The following is a 19,305-nucleotide window of genomic DNA, read 5'->3' on the forward strand; positions in this document are numbered from 1 at the left end:
AGACAATGATTGGTTTTTAATCTTTAACGTGGAGAGTTTAGTCTAGTTGGCTTCATGGGACTCTTGTCCAAAGCAATCGGCCCAGATAAACTGAGGCAGAGAGCTTATATAGAGTTTTAGCTAATTAGGGTTTAACAAACACAGATAAGCAGGGCGAGGATGCTGGGAGGATGGACAAGCCATAATTCCAGGAAAGAATCATAACTTAATCCTGATGATAGGGGTCAAGATAAGGTTGTGGACAGGAGACAGCAAGGCAAGGGACAATACTCAAAAGGAGGGGAAATTATTCTAGCAAGGACTGAGATAAAGCATCTGGCATTTATGACACAATGGTATGTAAAAGTAGTCAGAGCTTCAAGGTTTTTCCTAATGGCAAGGAAGCAGGGGTCTCTATGATCCCAACATATCTACCACCCAACAATACTTACTAGCTCTGTGACCCTGGGCAAATCATTTAACCTGATTTCTTCCAAAATAAATATAAAATTGATAGCTCCATTATAATGTCAGAAATGAATATAAGAATGGAAAATATTTTGCTTTTGCAGAGATTTAAATTCCAGTTTGACTCAGTCTACTATCATTTGTTTCAATAAATCATCATCATAATAGTAATAACTAGAATTAGTTTAGTGCCTTAAGGTCTGCAAAGTACTTAACATATGTTATTAACTCATTTATTCTTCACAACAACCTTCTGAAGTTAGTACTATTATATTATTTTTTTCTGAAGCACAGTGAGTTTAAGTGACTTGTCCAGGGTAATCCAGTTAAAGCATGTCTGAAGAAGTATTCAACCTCAGTTCCCCCTTTCTCCAAGTCCTGTGCATTATGCACTGTAACACTTAGATGCCATGATTAAGGCGTGAGGAGTGAAGTGATATTCTAACTAATCAAATATTATATAAGTAATATAATAAGTTACATATCAGTAACAAATACATTAGGACTTGCAGAAAAATGAGGATAAGGATCCTTCAGGTGGGTTGGCATTATCACTTGCCTTAAATAACTTGGAAGTAGCACCTGCTGCCCATGGATCAGAGGAAAAGATTGTTCTCCCCAGGATCACATCCCTAAATTTATGAGCTGTACCCCAATTTCTCTTCTCCAGTGGAGAGCCTACTATAGATCTAGTAGTTCTCTTTTCCATGTGCTTAATACTCTTGAAGTAGATTGACTGTTGTAGTCCATTCCTTTTTGATTAATATATCTTGGGTTTTCTTCAGCTTTAATCAGCCCAGTACATCTATGAATAGTATTTCATTCTTCACAAATCCAGCTCTCTGTGTACCACCCCATCAGGATCTATTACATTCCCAAACACTGATCTCCAGGATATACTCAGAAGACAAATAAATAATTATTTAAATTTTATGGACAGTTGATACTTCTTTGTCTTCACTAAATGGAGCACTTTTAAAAGCATCATGGTTTTGAAAGAAGAGGATTTTCTCTTTTTTTGGCCACAAGGATCCTATATCACAATTTCAAAGAATTATAAGACAATAAAATACACATGACATTAAAATTATCCAGAACATATTTTAATCTTTGATGATGCTATTTCTTGAAGTTTGCTCTATACCATCTTTTTGTTTATGAGTTATTGTAGGTGCTGGGAATTATCAGTAATTAAAGAGATTCCTGATTGATAGGATGAAGACTGCCAAAGTCAAAGAATGACTTTGACAGTAGCGGGTCAGTGACAAAATGGAGGCACTCTCTTTAATGTGGACAATGGAATTCTGGCTCTCTTCTATAGCATTCATATTTCAAACTGTTAATGAGCTGAAAAATTAATGGCTTAATGAACTGCTTAATAGAGCATATTATAAAAACTCAATAGTTTAAAACCATTAATATTTTTAAAATAATTTTAATCTATAGAAGCATAGAGTATGTATTATTTCATCATCCTTGCTTATTAGTATTTTATCAAATGGATAGTTCTGTCTTTACTAGTCATCAATATCTCCTGACCATTCTCTTAGGGACCATTCTGACTCCGCTATAATGAACAATTCTTTATTACTTACCAGATATATCTTTTCTTTGGCTTACAGAGTAGTTTTGCTTGGAAATATTTTTCATAATAAATCATAGATGTACAAAGGATTTTCCCAAAAATATTCCAAAATACAAAAGTCAGCAACATTTTTACAAAGGAAAATAGGTTTGCCCGTGAAAAGGATGTCTTTCTGTTCTTTGCAGATTATCCTCAAAGATAGTCTCAGGGTCCAAACATTCTACTTTATGAAATAGTTCATTTGTCAGCTACATCCAATTGTTACAGTCCTTTTTACATATCTTGTCTTGATGGAAAGCAGTAAGATAAAAAGGAAATATGAATTCAAAATCTCTTGTCCCACATGGCCTAATAGCCTATTACTTAGATAATATTCCAAGTGCAAAAAGCTTCCCTTACTGCATTATCAAAGTTGAAATTAAACTTTCTGCTCTTTTCTTTTAGGTTATAAGCTTTGCCTCTCCTAGCAAATGTAGTCTGGGCCCCTTTGGCTTTCATATCTGTAGCATTGTCCTATTTATACCCCACTGAATGAGTATAATACCAGAGAGCACAGTTAATGTGTGAGCCTTACCTTAACGTTTTTTTCTTCATGAGTTGAGAAAAGAAAAATAATTTTTTAGCAGTAGAGGGTGGAATATTAACTCATTTATTCTTCACAACAACATTAAAAGGTTGGTACTATTATTGTATTATTTTTTCTGAAGCACAGTGAGTTTAAGTGACTCATCCAGGGTAATCCAGTTAAAGCATGTCTGAGGAAGGATTCAATCCTACCTATCTATAAGCATTTCCAAAGGAAGGTCTTCCTACTTGGAAAGAGGGCAGAACTAAGTACACCTTTACATCTGCATTGTTGGCCTTCAGTGTGTGATGTGTGGAATCTTTAACCTTGAGACATATTCCAAAGTGTCAGACCAATTATCACCATTCAACCTGTAGGCTTCAAGGACAAGCCCACTACTTTCTTTCTTAGGGCACCAACTGTCTCTATAATGGGGCTGCTTGAAGAAGCTGTCTTTATTCTTTTCATTGCACAATTCCGATGGACAGAAATCTTGGGTTTCTAGCACTTTGCACAGAATTAAAGTTTGTTGATATTTAGTCTTTTTTCATTAGTGTCTGACATGATCCCATTCCTAACTCCATTTGGGGTTTTCTTGGCAGAGACTAGAGTAGTTTGACATTTCCATTACCAGCTTTTTACAGATGAGGAAACTGAGGCAAAACAGGGCAAGTGACTTGCCCAGGATCACATAGTGAGGAAGTGTCTGAGACTGGATATGAATTTAGGAGGATGAGTCCTCCTGACTCCAGGCCCAACACTCTATCCACCACTTGACTGCCCTCAAAAAGACAACTATCAAGAGTATGCACTTTAATAAATGGATTGGAGTAGGAGCTTATCAGAAATAAAGGACTGGGTTTCTCATCCCAGTTAAACTTTCTTTGGAACCTTGGAGCTCCGTGAAGAATACAGTATATAGAGAACTGAGCCTGAGGTCAAAGGGATTGAGTTCAAATCCAGCCTTGGACAGCAGCAGTGTGAACTTGGACACACTATGGTTTGCTTCAGTTTACTCAACTGTAAAGTGGGGATGATTTAACAATACCTGGCACATAGTAGGTACTTAGTAAATGCTTGCTTCCTTCCTTTCTTTAATAAGTCATTCTGGCCTTTAGTTTTCTAATCAGTAAAATGAAAGGGCTGAGTTCTAATGTTCCTCCCAGGTCTAATTCTGATCCTAGTCATATAACATCTTCTCTTTGTCTTTCTTTGTCCTGAAATCGAAGTCAAGTCACTTAACTTTTTCCAAAATTAGGAGTTTGAATTAGATGATGTCTAAGACAGAGCTCTCACTGTGCATTTTTACTGTTTCAAGAAAAATAATCAAAACTGTGAAAAGCTGAAAAGTCATCCATTTTCAAAAGGTAACTTCCTCTGTCAGCTAAGTGTATGGAGGGGCAAATTTACATTTTAATCCTATGACTCTGGAGACAAGTTTGCGTTGTCTGAAGGCAGCTCTTCCACATATGCAGAAGGAAAATGGCCCTTTTTTCCTTTTAAGGATCCAAACCACCAACCTTCATTTTGCTTTTCATATATAGTCACGATGTCTCCTGTTGAGAAAATGCATGTAATTAGACAAGAAATATGCCACAACTATTTCAAAGTCTGGGAGACTGTCTGCTTACTTAAACTTTTTAACAAAGATAGTGAGAGGAGGGAGGAGGCAGTGCTGGATTGAATCTTTTTTTCTGTATCCTTAAAGACATCAAAAATATGTAGTTTTAAAACCAGAATGTCCCATTCTGTTACACTGTAGCTTGCATCATATTTATTTATAATAATAATGGCTAAAATCCACATAATTTTATATAGGTGCTGGTAGGTAGGTGCTATTATTATCCCCACATTACAGATTTTAAAAATTATTGCTAAATGAAAATCTAAGGTAATTATTGTAGTCCTATTGTTAGCTACATAAGAGCATAATATGAATTGCAAAGACTTACTGCCCAACCCAACCCAAATATGAAGTGTTTTCTCTGAGGAGGACTTAGATTATCAAAGGGGCAGCTAATGTGCAGTGGATAGAATTCTTGGCTTGGAGTTAGGAAGACTCATCTTCATAAGTTAAATCTGTTTTCAGAAACTTACTATGTAGCCCTGGCACGTCACTTAATCCTGTTGGTTTTAGTTTCCTCAGCTGTAGTAAAAGTTGGAGAAGAAACGGGAAACTACTCCAATATCTTTGCCAAGAAAACCCCAAACAGGGTCATAGAGTCAGATACAACTGAACAAGACTCAAAAAATTAACAACCTCAGAGATTCTCTGTTACACTGGATGGGTTCAGCTGTCGACCATGACTTACAAAAAAAAAAAAAAAGCTAAACTTTTTAGAGATATAGACTGGCTCCCTAAAGAGGTATAAATATTCCCTGTGAAGAAGAAATAGCCTAATCACGGCAGAGAAGATGGCAGCTGATGAACTGAAGAGTTGGCAATTTTGTCATTTTTGGTGAGCACCAGAAAAATGATTTGGGACAAACAGAATGAAAAACATCTTCAAGTCCATTTTATAATGAAGAGCAGACCTCAGGGAAAGAGCTTGGACTTTGGGACACAAGATCATGATGGGGGAAGAAACCCTAAAAAAATTACCTTGTTAGTGGAGATCCCAAGACAAGAGCTGCTGCTGAGATGCCAAATTAAGGAAGAGCTCACCTGAGATATGGCCAATGGGGAAAGGAAGTGCTTCCTATTTTAATTAATGATTCTTGTTAATTAGGAGCCAAACTCTTCTTCCTGTTGGAATACTAGTGCTCTCTGTGCCCTGAGGAAATCTCTGATTGTCTTGCCCTAAATATAATTCCTCTCCTTGAGAAGCAGAAGAAGAAAACAGATCAGCAAAGAGATATCCTGATGCTAGCTTTAGAAGAAGAGAGATGTTCTAACTTGAGCACAATCTAGGAATGTGAGTTGTTTGGGGAAAATTTTTTCTTTTCCCAACAATGGTATGGCATAGCTTTGAAAGATGGCGGAGTAGCAAGAAGTATAGCTAGACTCACAGTAATATCTCAGAACTCCTCTATACAGAGACATAGAAAGTACTCCATATGAAGTCTTGGTCAGGAAATCCAAGGAAAAAATCAAAATGAGTCATTTTTTGCAGCCTAGATAAGAATAGGGAAACAGAGATATTTGGACACTGGAGAATAAGTCTAACCAGAAATGACTATGTGAAACATCCTAGAGCAATAGAAGTCAAGGGAGAATCTTATTCTTTTTGGTTTTGCATGTCCAGCACCTACTATAGAATCTTGTATATAACAGGTGCTTAATAAGTTCACCTGGCTACTATTCTGTTTAACTTCCTATTGCTTGGAATGAATATGAAATTTATTGTGATCTGGAAAATAAAAGACATTGGACATTGTTCATGAAGTATTGATGAGAACTAGATAAGGAGTACCTAAATGAAATTAGGGTTAATTGAGGTCTAGTGGCAGGTTTGGGGTGGGGAGTCAAATGAAGCTCCCCTGCAACCCCTTTGGATTCGGCGCAAGGATACAGAGTTAAATGAGGTCTAGTAGGGGCGCAAGAGTCCCTTGTAAAGAAATTTACAGACCCAAAAACCTAGATTGATAAAAGAGGTTTATTGTGGGGTTTGGAAGTAAAGTTTAGTTGGAAAAGTTGAGGGTAGAGATAAGAGGATACCAGAGCTATAGGTCCAGTGGACAGAAACCCTTGACATGGCCAGCGTAAGGATGCCACGTTGGGGACTTCTGCAAAGAGTTCCCCCTTTTAATCTGAAGGGGACTGTGGGTGGGGTCCTAGATTGGCTCCTGGCTGGGTTTCAGCCAGGGTTAGAATTTGAATAGAATTCAATGGGTTTTTAGATAAGGAGGAAGCTGTTTGTGCTTGGGGTGGAGGTTGGGAAACCGGAGCAGATCATTAGAATGGGGGCTGGGACAGCCTTAGTTGGCTCAGATCCCATGGGGGCTGGGAGAGCCCAGATATCTCCCATTCGAATTCATGGGGGTTGGGAATCAGAAAGGAATCTTAACTCACATCAGTATTGCTTAGAAGAGATGCTGATATAAAGAACACTTTGAACTAGGATATAGCTTTGGAGAGATATTAGGCTACATATAAAAATATAAATAATAAATATGCAAAAGTGAGATAGTTTTCAATTAAATACAAAAATTAAAAGTTTTAGAGCAACTAAAGTAAATAGAACTAATAAAATTCTTCACTAATTTTTAATTGTTCCATAATGGTAGAATGTATTTAGACAAATTTTGGAGGCAAAACATGTACACAAATATATTATTGATGGAACCAGGAATTGTTCCAACCATTCTGGAAAGCAATTTGTTTTTTCAAATTTTATTATTTGTTTTTAACATTTAAAAAAATTGAGTTCCAAATTTTCTCCCTCCTTCCTCTCCCTCCCCACCCATTGAGAAGGCAATCATTATACATGTGAAATAATGCAAAACATATTTCTAGGTTAGCCATGTTGGAGAAAAAACAACTTTGGAACTGTCCTTGATCATTATATTGATCAGATTGGTCTTTCACAATTGAACATCATTACAAAAGTTCTGTTATAGTGTGAAATGATCTGCTGCTTTTGGAAATCAATTTGGAATGACACCAACAAAGTTACCAAACTCTGCAAACTGGGCCAATACTAGAGAAATCAAAGGAGGAAAAAGATTTTTAGGCACAATTATATTGAGAGCAGCTTTGATTCCTGGCACCAAGCTCTTGGAAATTAAAGAGTATCTTTCTATTGGGAAAGGGCTAAGCAAATTGTAATATGTGAAATAATAAAATATAATTGTGCTATAAGAAATGATAGAGCTGCTGGGTGACTCAATGGATAGAACACTGGTCCTAAAGTCAAGAATACTCATCTTCCTGAGTTCAAATCTGGCCTTAGATACTTAACTAGCTGTGTGACCCTGGATAAGTTACTTAACCCTGTCTATAGATGGATTTCCTCATCTATAAAATGAGTTGGAGAAGGAAATTGGCAAACCATTCCAGTATCTTTGCCAAGAAAATCCCAAATGGGGTCACAAAGAGTCTGACACAGTTGAAATGACACACAAAAAAATGATAAAATGGACAATTTTGGAGGAAACCCCATGGGAAGACTTTTATCAACTGATGTAATTCAAGGTGAGCAGAAGTAGAACAATATATTAAATGATAATATAATAGAAAAATACTTGGAAACACTTTAAAATTTTGATCAAAGCAATAGTAAATAATAAATAATGAGTGCAGATCTGCCACTCATCTCTGGAGACAGAAGTGATAAATTAAAAATGTAGAAACAAATTTTCATATATGGCTAATAGGTGGGAGGGGAAGAAGAGATAAAGCACTTACTATGTGCTAGGCACTATGCTAAGTGGCTTTACAAATATTACCTCTTTTGGTCCTAATGACAACATAGAGAAAGAGGTGCTATTAATATTTTCATATTGCAGCTAAGAAAGCTGAGTTATACAAAGGTTAAGTGGTTTGCCCAAGATCACAGAGCTAATAAGTGTCTGAGGACACATTTGAACTCTAGGAATATACTCTAGCATAGCTACCTGAGAAATAGACTAATTTTTTTAATGCTTGTTAAAATATAAATATATATGCTTTTAATATTCAATTTAAATTATTAAGATTTATTTTAAGTTTAAAGAAATTATATAACTATATTGAATCTAAACTTTAATTCAGAATAATTTGACAAATTAATTTTATAAATTATATATTATATATAATCATGCCACATATAAACATGTGTTTATTTGTATATATTATATATAGTCTGTGCAAGTATGTGCATACATGTATACATACAAATTTCTCAAGGGCATGGATAATTTTATTTTTCTCTTTGCCTCTCTTAACATAGTTGTTAGCACATAGTAGAGGCTTACTAAATGTTTGTTGAACTAATTTAATAGACTTTATTAGGCTACTCATTCTTCAGCTTCTGCATTTTACTACTTCTTCTGATAAGAAAAAAGCCTTTTAATTATGAGATCTTACATTTATATAGCACTTTGTCAATCTGAAAAGAGAACAAAAAATTAAAAAAAAAAGAAAGGTGAACTCCAGATCACTGGAAATGACTCACCTCAACTCACCCCAAGTTTAGTTACTAAGAGGAGATCTAGGAGAGAGCCAGATATCCTGACTCCCAGGAGATTTTTATACAAACAGAAGCCTTCCCACTCTAAGAGAATAATCTGAGAGTCAACAGGATAATACATAAAATGTTTTTTGTCTTTCTAAACTCAATAATCCTATTGTTCTGATTCAACAATTATTAAATGCCTACTATGTGTGAAACATTGTGCTAAGAACTGAATGAGATACAAAGATGAATAAGACTTCTGACAATCTAGCTTGCATTAATTCAGCATTAATTCAAGGATTTGTAAGAGATAATGTTTTTAAATTTCTACTAAGATCTTTCCCTTTATCAGAGAAATACTGCAGAAACTTACACTATTAGCCAGACAAGCCTAAACAGAGCAAATGAATCATCTTAGCTTGACCTGGACCATTGCGGCCATTTTTCATTCATCAACAGCATTCCTTTCCTGCCTAATAATCTCTCTCTGGTCAATACTCCTAGATCTTTGCCCTAGAACTAATGGTCCCACTATGTGTGACAATGGAATAGTTAAAAGAAAACAGAGGCACTTCAAGTCCTGTCTCCCTGCCTTTTCATTGGCTATTTCCCAGTCTGAAATATACTTTCTCCTTCTGCTTCTTAGAATTCCTTCTTTCCTTCCAGATTCAACACAAGTACCACATACCACATAGGACATCTTTCCTGAGTGCACTGTGCCCCTTGCTCCTCAACTGCTATTTCCCTCCTTCCATAAACTATCCTCTACTCATTTTTATAGTCTAGGTAATTACCTTAACCTCTCTCAGCCTCAATTTCCCCATGGATAAAATGGAGATAAAGAATAGCATTTACTTTTCAGGGTTATTTTGAGGATCAAATAGAATAATGTGTGTGTGTGTACTTGCATATACATATGTGTACATATATACCTTCGAAAATTTTTGAGTGTTTTATAAATTCTTATTTTTACTAGTGATTATTTTCTTTTTTCTTTATGCCCCTCCACAAATACTTCCCCCTATCCCAATCACACATACACACACACACACACACACATGCACACACACACTTTATCTTCTCTGATACAAAAGTAAGTTTCATGAAAACAGGAATTGCTTCAATTTTTTCTTTGTATCTGTAATCATTCAGCTTGTTTCCTGGCACAGGGTAGGGACTTAATGATTGATTGTTAAAGGATTATTCTTAAATCCCTTTAAGTAAGATTTAGTTGGCTGCAGAATATCTACATGAAACTCTCTACCAAATTAAAATCTTAAATGGTAGCAAGCTCTAGTGGAAAATTCATAGGCTTTGGACTCATGAGGCCTGGCCTTTAGCCCTGACTCTGTCATTAGCTAGCCATGTTACCTTAGCAAATCAAACTTAAGGTTTCCTAGGCTTCAGTTTTTCCTTTCTAAAAAGAACTTTAATGATCTTTAAGATTCCTTTTTACTCTGACATTTTAAGAGCCTAAGAGCTGGGAACCTCCAAGCATAAAACATATTAAATTCCTGAGATGGATCATCAAGCGTAAGAAGTACTAATTCACTGAATGGCCTTCACCAAATGCTTTTTTCCTTCATGAGCATAAGGTTTTATCCTTTGAAAAGTGGAGTTAGCAAATTTGTACTGATTTCATGAGGTAGTCATGAGTTATAACACAAAACAAGCACTGTCTGAGCACATAACTAAGACAAATGGAGGAATTTGTTGGTGGGGTTTTTATTTAAAATAGAGAAAAGTCTTTAAACACTTAAAAATGTCTCTTACCTTTTTCCAAATTTAACTCATCCTCTTGTCTGGCTTGAAATGGATATAAGGCTTTGCATGTACCATTTCCAAGACTAGTAGTTCCTGAAGCTAGAAATATATTAATTTGCAATTACTACAAGGTTTCATTAGACATATAGACATATGTGTAGTTAAATAGAAAATTTTTATAGGTTCTCAGCCAGCCCATCCCCACTGCTGTGGCCTTACTTTGTTTTTATAGCTATAGAGTTGCCCTTGAATCACTTCCCTATTCTGTCTCATAACTATTCAGGCCTTAACAAATCCTGCTCTGTGTTCCCTGCCCCACCTTGGCTTCTATTCTTTGGCCCCAGAATAATGAAGGAAGAAATTCTAGTATTAGAAATAGCACATTAGGGTCCTTTAAATACGTGCATTATCTAATCTTAACTGGGCTCTCACTATTGCTTGGCAAATAGTTTCTTTTTCTCTAATTGGCTAACAATTACCACAACATTATCAGAAAATCACATAGCACAGTCTGGGAGACAGGAGACCTGGATTCAGCTCAAATAAGGACAAATGAGGTTTGGGAAAAGTCTCTTTTCCTTTATGTATCTCTCTGCATATCTTTGTTTCCCTCTCTGTCTCTGTCTCTATCTTGTCTGTCTCTCTCTCTCTCTTTCTCTTTTTCTCTCTCTTGTTTTCAATTTTTTTTTAATCTACTGGCTCTTTCCATGCTATCTGCAAGCATTGTCCAATCGTTCCCTAACCTTTAAAAACCTTCTCCTTGCTAACCTTTCAAGTTACTATTCCACATTTTCTTCCTTTCATAGCCAAATACCCAGTAAACATTATACGTGTTGCCTCCACTTTTTAATCTGCCACTAACTTTTTTACTCATTGTAGTCTGGGTTCCAAGTCTACCATTTGACTAAAACTGTTACCTCCAATTTTACTGTAATCCTTTAACTGTTCTATCATATAGATTTTTTTCTCAATCTTTATTCTACTTAACTTTTATGGCTCTTGACAATCTCTACTAAAACCCATATTCCCACAATGCTCTCTTCTTACCAGACTTCCATGATCTTACTCTTCTAGTTCTTACCTTGTATAACCATTCATTCTCAGTTTCCTTTTCTGGATCACCATCTATTTCCTGTCTCCATATTATGGCCACCTCAAGTCGTTGTTCTGGAGTCCTTTTTTTTTTCTGCCTTCATGATTACAACCATTCTACTATATCCAATTGTCATTTCTGTGCAAATGACTTCTAAAACTATAGATTCATCTCTAATATTTCTTATTAATTACAAATTTACATCACCAATCAACTGCTGGGCATCTCCACAAAAATATTTTGTAGATATTTCAAATTCAGTATGTCCAAGATGATGCTTATCATCTCTCCACCCCCCTTAAAAATCTATAAAATTTTCTTATTTCTCTTAACAGTACTGCTATTCTTCTAGTCATCCAAGTTCATTACTTCAGGGTAATTCTTTACTCTTTCTTCCCTTTTCATCCCCTAGATTCAATCAGCTTTTTCAAGCCTTACTGAATCCATCTCCATATTATCTTTCACTTCTAATATTCCCCCCCCCAATTCACATTGGTACCCTAGTTTGGGTGCTCATCTTTATCTGGATTATTGTAATAACCTCATTTGTTTCCTATCTCTTAGTATCCACCCCCTTATTCAATTTATCCTTTGCACAGCTACCAGTTGTAGTTCTATCTCCATCAGATTGCCCCTCTCCTCAAAAATCTTCAGTGACTTCCCATTGTCTCTGTGATAAAACAGAAATTCAATAGTCTGTCACTTAATTCTTCTAAAATCTGATTCCATCCAGAATTGGTCCAACAACTCTTCCACGAATTGGACATTCTAGTTCCCATTTTTTGCATGGCTCTCCTGTATGCCTGGAATACATTTCTTCCCGAGCTCTGTCTATTAGAATCCTTAGTTTAGGTTCAGCATCTTCATGGAGTTCTTCCTCTTTTATGCAGTTATTAATATTCTCTCCCTCTTCCAATTTTCTTTTATTTGTTTATCTTATAAGTATGCTATGTATCTCCCCATAAGGATTTAGGTTCCATAATAGCACATTTTTGTTCTTCTCTTTTGTACACCAGCATTTAATGTAGTATCTGTTGAATTGACTTAAAGGAAATTTGACAGTAGCTATAATTTTACAGCAGCTATAATTTTAAGATTTTAGCATAATTTTAAAGTAGCTGTAATTTTATAGTAGGTATAATTTTAAGGTTTCATAGTATGGAATGAAAGTTTTAGACATATCTCCCACATTAACTCACTGTATATTGATTAGATAATTTGTATGTTGCTTACATGATTACTGTAGGAAAGATATTCTAGTCATGCCATAGGCTTTCATGAGGAAATATCACAGGGCATGTGACTTTCATTATAGTTACATTGGATGGCAGTATTTTTTTAGCCACTGCATCATGTGGAGTCAGTGAATTGTGAAGATCTTAGTATATCACATTGTTCTTTGTTTCTTCCTTTACGGTTGCCAACATTTAACCAGAAGAATGAAGGAAGAATGATTGTTTTAACTATAATTTAAAGAAGGGAAACTGGCTAATCTGTTTTGTCTATCTATCTAGAAGGAAGTGACAATTTTGGAAAAAAGTGGCGTCAAGTGTGATTGAGACAAGATAGTATAGATAATTATGTTTCTAAAGCCAAGGATAATAATCTTGGAGAGGGTTGCTGTGACTATATTTGCAAAAGCTCCAAATAGCTATTTAGCAATTGATGCTGGCAGTGACAGTGACCACCAAGCTCCCAGAAGGATCTGCATATCATATTGCACAGGGAGTTTTCTATGAATATCACTTTTTTTCTGGCATCAATTTCTTTCTTTGACACAAATATATGTAGTATTGTTGTTAGTCAGTAATCAATTTAAGGATTAGCTATAAAGTTACCTAAGGATTGAGATCCTGGGTTATTCAACAGTTCACTGGAAGATGTCTTAATTGCAGAATTCTCTAATCTCTTCATCATAAAAGGACGTGATATTTTTACTGAACTATGTATCTGATCCTGTTAATAAAAAATAAGAAATGAAAAAATGCTGTGTTATTTATTGTCATCATAAATCTGACCATTAAATAAAAAGAACCATTTTAAAGAATTTTTTTCAATAATTTGTGTGCCATTCTTAGGGTATTAATAATAATAATAATAGCTAGCATTTACTGGCACATTTGTAAAGTACTTAACATGTTCTCTCATTTCATGTACATATCTAATGTTTACAACAATCTTATGAAGAAAGTGCTACTGTTATCTTCATTTTACAGATGAAGAAGATGAAGAAGAGTCAGAGAGAAGCTAAGTGACTTGTCTACATGACACAGCTAGTATTTGAGAACAATTATAACTGACTCAGGTCTTCCTAATTCTAGATCCATCATTTTATCCCCTGGGCTAACCTCATTTGAAAATACTACTGAATCCTAGCATGTAATTTTTTTTCTGAAATTATAATTTCAGAATTTCCACAATTTCACCATTTTAACTAATGTTCATAAATCTGAATTCCATATGAAACCTACAAGATCTTAATATAATACAAATTCAGCCTTTAATGGTTTTAGTAAGTCTAAAGTGTGAATATAACCAAATGATTGAGGGTAATATATACATGGTGGGCAGCACAAAAAGGAAAATGACAACTTTGGGATAAGGGATCATAATACACTTACAGTGCTCTTTTCTGATATGTATTAGAAAGAGAGGTATCCAGGTGTTTCAGCAGGTAAATGTGATTTAGAATTAAAAAATCATTTATAATCAGGAAGTTGTGGTTGTTTATTGTTGTGGTGGTTGCTGCTGTTGTTGTTGATTTGTATTTGACTGTTCATGGATCATATCAAACCACTGAGATATCTAGCTCCATCTCCTTCTCCTCAGCGTGAATTCAAATCTGGTCTCAGATACTCAGTGGCTATGTGACCTAGGACAAGTCATTTACACTAGAGATAAAAACAATGGGGATGATAACAGCACCCACCTCTCAGAGTTGTCACTAAGGATGAAATGTGATAATATTTCTAAAGTATTTTGCAAACATTGAAATATTATATAAGTGCTAGCTATTGTAATTAAGAAAATATTAAAAGATAACCAGCTCTTCTATGATCATAAGTTTTTGTTTTGGACTAAGCATTGAAATAAGAAAAGTAAATTTTTACATCATATACATACATGTAATACATTATTGTTGTTTGCCCTTCATCTTAAAAGAGTACCAACAACATTATGATGTCTTGATTTGCACTTGAATTTAAGCGAGTCAGAGTTGCACATATTTATCAGCCTCACTCTCTCTTCCAGAGCCATCAAAATCCAGGGGCAAGATAAAAGTTAAGAGAATTATAGTGTATGACCTTGGTATCTTTGTCTTTCAAAATCTAACACTAATTATGTCACTATGAGCACTTGAGCTTCAGTTTTCTTATCTGTAAAACAGGTTCTTTGTTATCTACAATATCTACTTTGAATATAATAATGTGTTTAAATGTTTTATAAATTTTAAATGTGATCAAAATATTAATTATTATTATTAAAATGAATATATTATATTATCTGATTATGAAAGTAGGTTCAGTAGGATTATTCCTTAACAATAGTTTGTTGGTATAGTTCTCATTACCTCTTAAAAGGAATAAAGCTATAGTAAAAAAAAAAAAAACTATATCATTTGTATTCTTTGTATTGAGAACATATAATTCATGTAATATTATCCAGTTCATCCCATCCTTCTTTATATTTTTAATCATAGAAGTTTAACTGCATAATAGAAAGTAAATAATAATTGTGTTGTTTTTGTGAAAACTGAAGTTAATTGATTACTCTTTGTATTCTGTAACCTGAGTTTGTTTCCATTCCCAATGCCAATATACCATGACCATAATCTTTCAGGGTCCATGATTCTAGATCCTTTCCTATGATCCCATAAGCCACAGTGCCTCAATTCCTCTTTTTCTAAAAATGAGGGGTTGTTTATAAATTTACATTGAATTAGTAAATGCAGCTCCATTGCCTGACCATTACTTTTACAAGCTCCCAGGGACTCAATGTTTATCCTAGATATAGAGGCCTTACCTTTTCTTTCCACTTGGAGATACAAGAACTGCACGGATGTGTTGGTTTAGGTTTCTGCTCCAAGTCAGCCAATACTGATGACAATTTGAAGAAGTTGGCTTGCAGAAGATCTAGTTTCAGGCTGGTCTGCAGAAACATCATTTAATTACTAGTGTAGTATTGATGAGATGATAAGATTGAAAGAGGAATAGAGATGCTTTCAAAAGTCAAGGAGATTTTTAGAAAAGAGTACATTCAATTTATCTATAATAGTACATTTTAATTCATCTTTAACATTTTTACTGAAAGTTTCCCCTGCTCATCCCACTACTGTATATACTATTGGTTAGATCCTTAAGGATGTTAGATGGAAAAGTGGATAGAGCTCCAAGCCTGATGCCAGGAAGACCTGAGTTCAAATATAGCCTTAGACACTTACCAGTTAAGCGAACGTGGTCAAGTCACTAGATTTCTGTTTGCCTTAATTTCCACATATATAAAATGAAGATAATAACAGTACCTACTTCACCTATTTGTTGTGAGGACCAAATAAGATAACATTTATTATGCACTCAGGACACAGTCCCTGCCTGGAATACCTACCTGGCATATAGTAGGTACCATGTAAATAAATGTAAGCTACTGTTATTATTAAAGCCAGTCCTAAAGTGTAGAAGTTTTAGTTTCATAACCTCCTGAGGGACTTAGGAAATTTCAAGGGGAGCAAAAGAATTCCTCATTTCTTACTTTTTATGATCATTCTCAGAAATTCTCAGAAAGAACAAGCAGCATTATGTATTCTAGATAATCAATAAATATTCTTTGAGGATATGAATAGACAATTTTCAGATGATGAAATCAAAGCCATCTATTGTTACATAAAAATGTTCTAAATCATTATTTATTAAAGCAATACTAACTAAGACAATTCTAAGGTATCACCTCATACCTCTCTGAATAAGATGACAGAAAATATAATGATAAATGTTAGAGGGGATGTGGGAAAACTGGGACACTAATACATGTTGGTGGAGTTGTGAAATGATACAACCATTCTGGAGAACAATATGGAACTATGCCCAAAGGGCTATAAAACTGTAGGCACCCTTTGATCCAGCAGTGTCTCTATTGGGCCTGTATCCCAAAGAGATTATAAAAAAGGAAAAGGAACACATGTGCAAAAATGTTTGTAGCAGCCCTTTTTGTAGTGGCAAGGAACTAGAAATTAATTAGATGTCACTCAGTTATGGAATAGCTGAATAGGTTATGGCATATGATTATAATTAAATATTATTATTCTGTAAGAAATGATGAGCAGACTGATCTGATGTGAGTAAAGTGAGCAGAACCAAGAGGACATCGTACAGAGTTATAAGATTATATGATGAACGACTGTGATGGACTTGCTTCTTTTTAACAATGAGGTGATTCAAGTCAATTCCAATAGACTTGTGATAGAAAGAATCATTCATATTTAGAGAACTATGGAAGACTGAATGGATCAAAGCATAGTATTTTTACTTTTATTGTTTTTTTCTTCCTCTCATGGTTTTTTTCCCTTTTGATCTGATTTTTCTTGTGCAACATGATGAATATGGAAATATGGGAAGAATAATTGTACATGTTTAAACTATATTAGATCATTTGCTGTCTTGGGGAGGGGGGAGGAAGAAGGTAAGAAATAAAAATTTGAAACAAGGTTTTGCAAAGATAAATATTTTTAAAAAGACTATCTTTGCATGTATTTGAAAAAAAAATAACATACTACAAAAATTTTTAAATAAATTAATATTCTTTGAATTGATTGACCAAATTAAACCAGGCAAATATGGTTAGGTTACTTGCCTAAAGTCAGTACAGCTAATAAGTCTACAGGATCACAAAGGGTCAGCTGAATAACAGCAATAACAAATGACCAGTCTACTTTTGCAGTATATGAAACATTTAGTAACAAATATTATTGCAACTGCAACTTGTATTAATCTCAATTTATGGTGGGCAAGATGGAGAGGTTGTTTTGGTTTTGTTTTATTTCCCAAAGAACATTAGGTTTGTGGACAAGTGAATCGAAATTATCCTAACCCTGCAATAGCACTCCCATTGAGAAATACTCAAGCTCTGCAAAATAGATTAAAGGCAGCAGCCATAATATCTAAGAGATTCCATCATAGGATAATGGAAACTGCTTTTATTTAGGTTCACAAACAATAAAAACCTGCAGCTACAGCAGCAGGGCCTCTTAAGCTTATTAGATGTCATTAGGTATTGTGCAAAGCAAGCAAAATGGGTCAAGAGAAGATGGACTCATCTGCAAGACTGCTAAAGTCTTTCTTTTTTCCCTGAAGCTTTCCCAGAATAACCCCACCAAGCTCTAATCACTGGGAACACTGGTCCTTCCATAGCACCAACACATCACTAGCTTTAGCTAGTTTCCATTTTCTAATCTCTTCATAAATGATTCATATGGAATAAATTGCATTGGGGAATGGCTAGAAAACTAGGGAGACCTAGGTTCAAGTGCTACTTCAGATGTTTACTTGCTGTGTAGCTCTGGATATGTCATTTAATTTCCCAATGTTTCAGTCAACACTCTAAGAATCTTGGCTGCAGAAGCGTTGCCAGTCTATTGATGGAGGGAGTTTTCTCACCTGGCAGCTCCTAGTCTAGTCAAGTCCCAAGATCAGGTCAAAGATGAGCCATATATTTATGAAGGTCATCTATATAGGGCCATCTGGACTTTTCTATCATCCTCAAAGCATGTCACACAGGTGCCTGCATAGCCTTTTTCTAAGGGCATCTGCCCCTTGAACAAATACAAAGTCACAAAATATTGATAACTGATAAATGTGAGAGGGGATGTAGGAAAACTGGGACACTAATGTATTGTTGGTGGGGCTGTGAATTGATCCAACCATTCTGTAGAACAATATGGAGCTATGTCCAAAGGGTTATAAAACTCTGCACACCCTTTGATCCAGCAGTGTCTCTATTGGGTCTGTATCCCAAAGACAACATAAAAAGGGGAAAAGATCACGTGTACAACATGTTTGTAGCAGTCTTTTTGTAGTGGCAAGGAACTGGAAACTGAGTAGATGTCCTTCAATTAGGGAATAGCTGAATAATTTACAATTTATGAATATAATGAAATATTGTTCTGTAAGAAATAATGAGCATTTACAATCAAAGCTATCTGATCAGATACAACATTTATTAAGCACCTAGTGTTTGTAGGACACTGCTAAGCATAGGTTAGATAATAATTCATATTTACTTAGTACTCTAAGGTTTAAAGAGTGTTTGCCTTACAACAAGCTTGTGAAGTGAGGGCAGGAATAATTACTCCCATTTTACAGATGAAGGGACTAAGACTTTTAGAGATTAAAAGCCATTTCTTCTTTTTTATTCCCATTGCTGCTACTCTAATTAAGTCCTCATCACTTCTTCTTTGGTATTACATAATAGATATACCTTCTTATAGTTTCCCTGTTTTTCCAGTTATACCTATATGAAGCTGCTAGAATAATATTTTTAATTTATAGGTTTGGTGTCATCAACCTGCTCAAAAATCTTTAGAGACTCCCGACTTATAAGGTAAATAATACATTTCTAAGCCTAACTTTTAAGGCTGTCCATAGTGTGGCTTTGGCCTAGCTTTTTAATCTTCTTTCACACCATTCCCCTTCATGAATTCTGGATTTTAGCCAATCTAGACTTATAGCTTTTTCTCACATTTTTCCTGTAGTCTTTTGTCTCC

The 19,305-nt window shown here is 35.0% G+C and overlaps 1 protein-coding gene across 2 annotated transcripts in view; it reads right to left on the reverse strand.

Moving 5' to 3' along the window:
• Positions 1-2,015: 2,015 nt before the first annotated feature.
• Positions 2,016-19,305, reverse strand: part of NOSTRIN (nitric oxide synthase trafficking) — an 83,802-nt gene continuing 66,512 nt past the window's right edge. For both annotated transcript variants that reach the window (XM_074303195.1, XM_074303196.1), the window contains 4 exons: positions 15,573-15,698; positions 13,388-13,505; positions 10,466-10,555; positions 2,016-4,153 (listed from right to left, as the gene is read on the reverse strand). In XM_074303195.1, the coding sequence (XP_074159296.1) occupies positions 4,017-4,153; positions 10,466-10,555; positions 13,388-13,505; positions 15,573-15,698 (471 nt within the window). In that variant the 3' untranslated portion in view covers positions 2,016-4,016. The remainder of the gene's footprint in view (positions 4,154-10,465; positions 10,556-13,387; positions 13,506-15,572; positions 15,699-19,305) is intronic.

This window comes from Sminthopsis crassicaudata, chromosome 3, assembly GCF_048593235.1.
Source record: "Sminthopsis crassicaudata isolate SCR6 chromosome 3, ASM4859323v1, whole genome shotgun sequence".
Classification (NCBI taxonomy): Eukaryota; Metazoa; Chordata; class Mammalia; order Dasyuromorphia; family Dasyuridae; genus Sminthopsis; species Sminthopsis crassicaudata.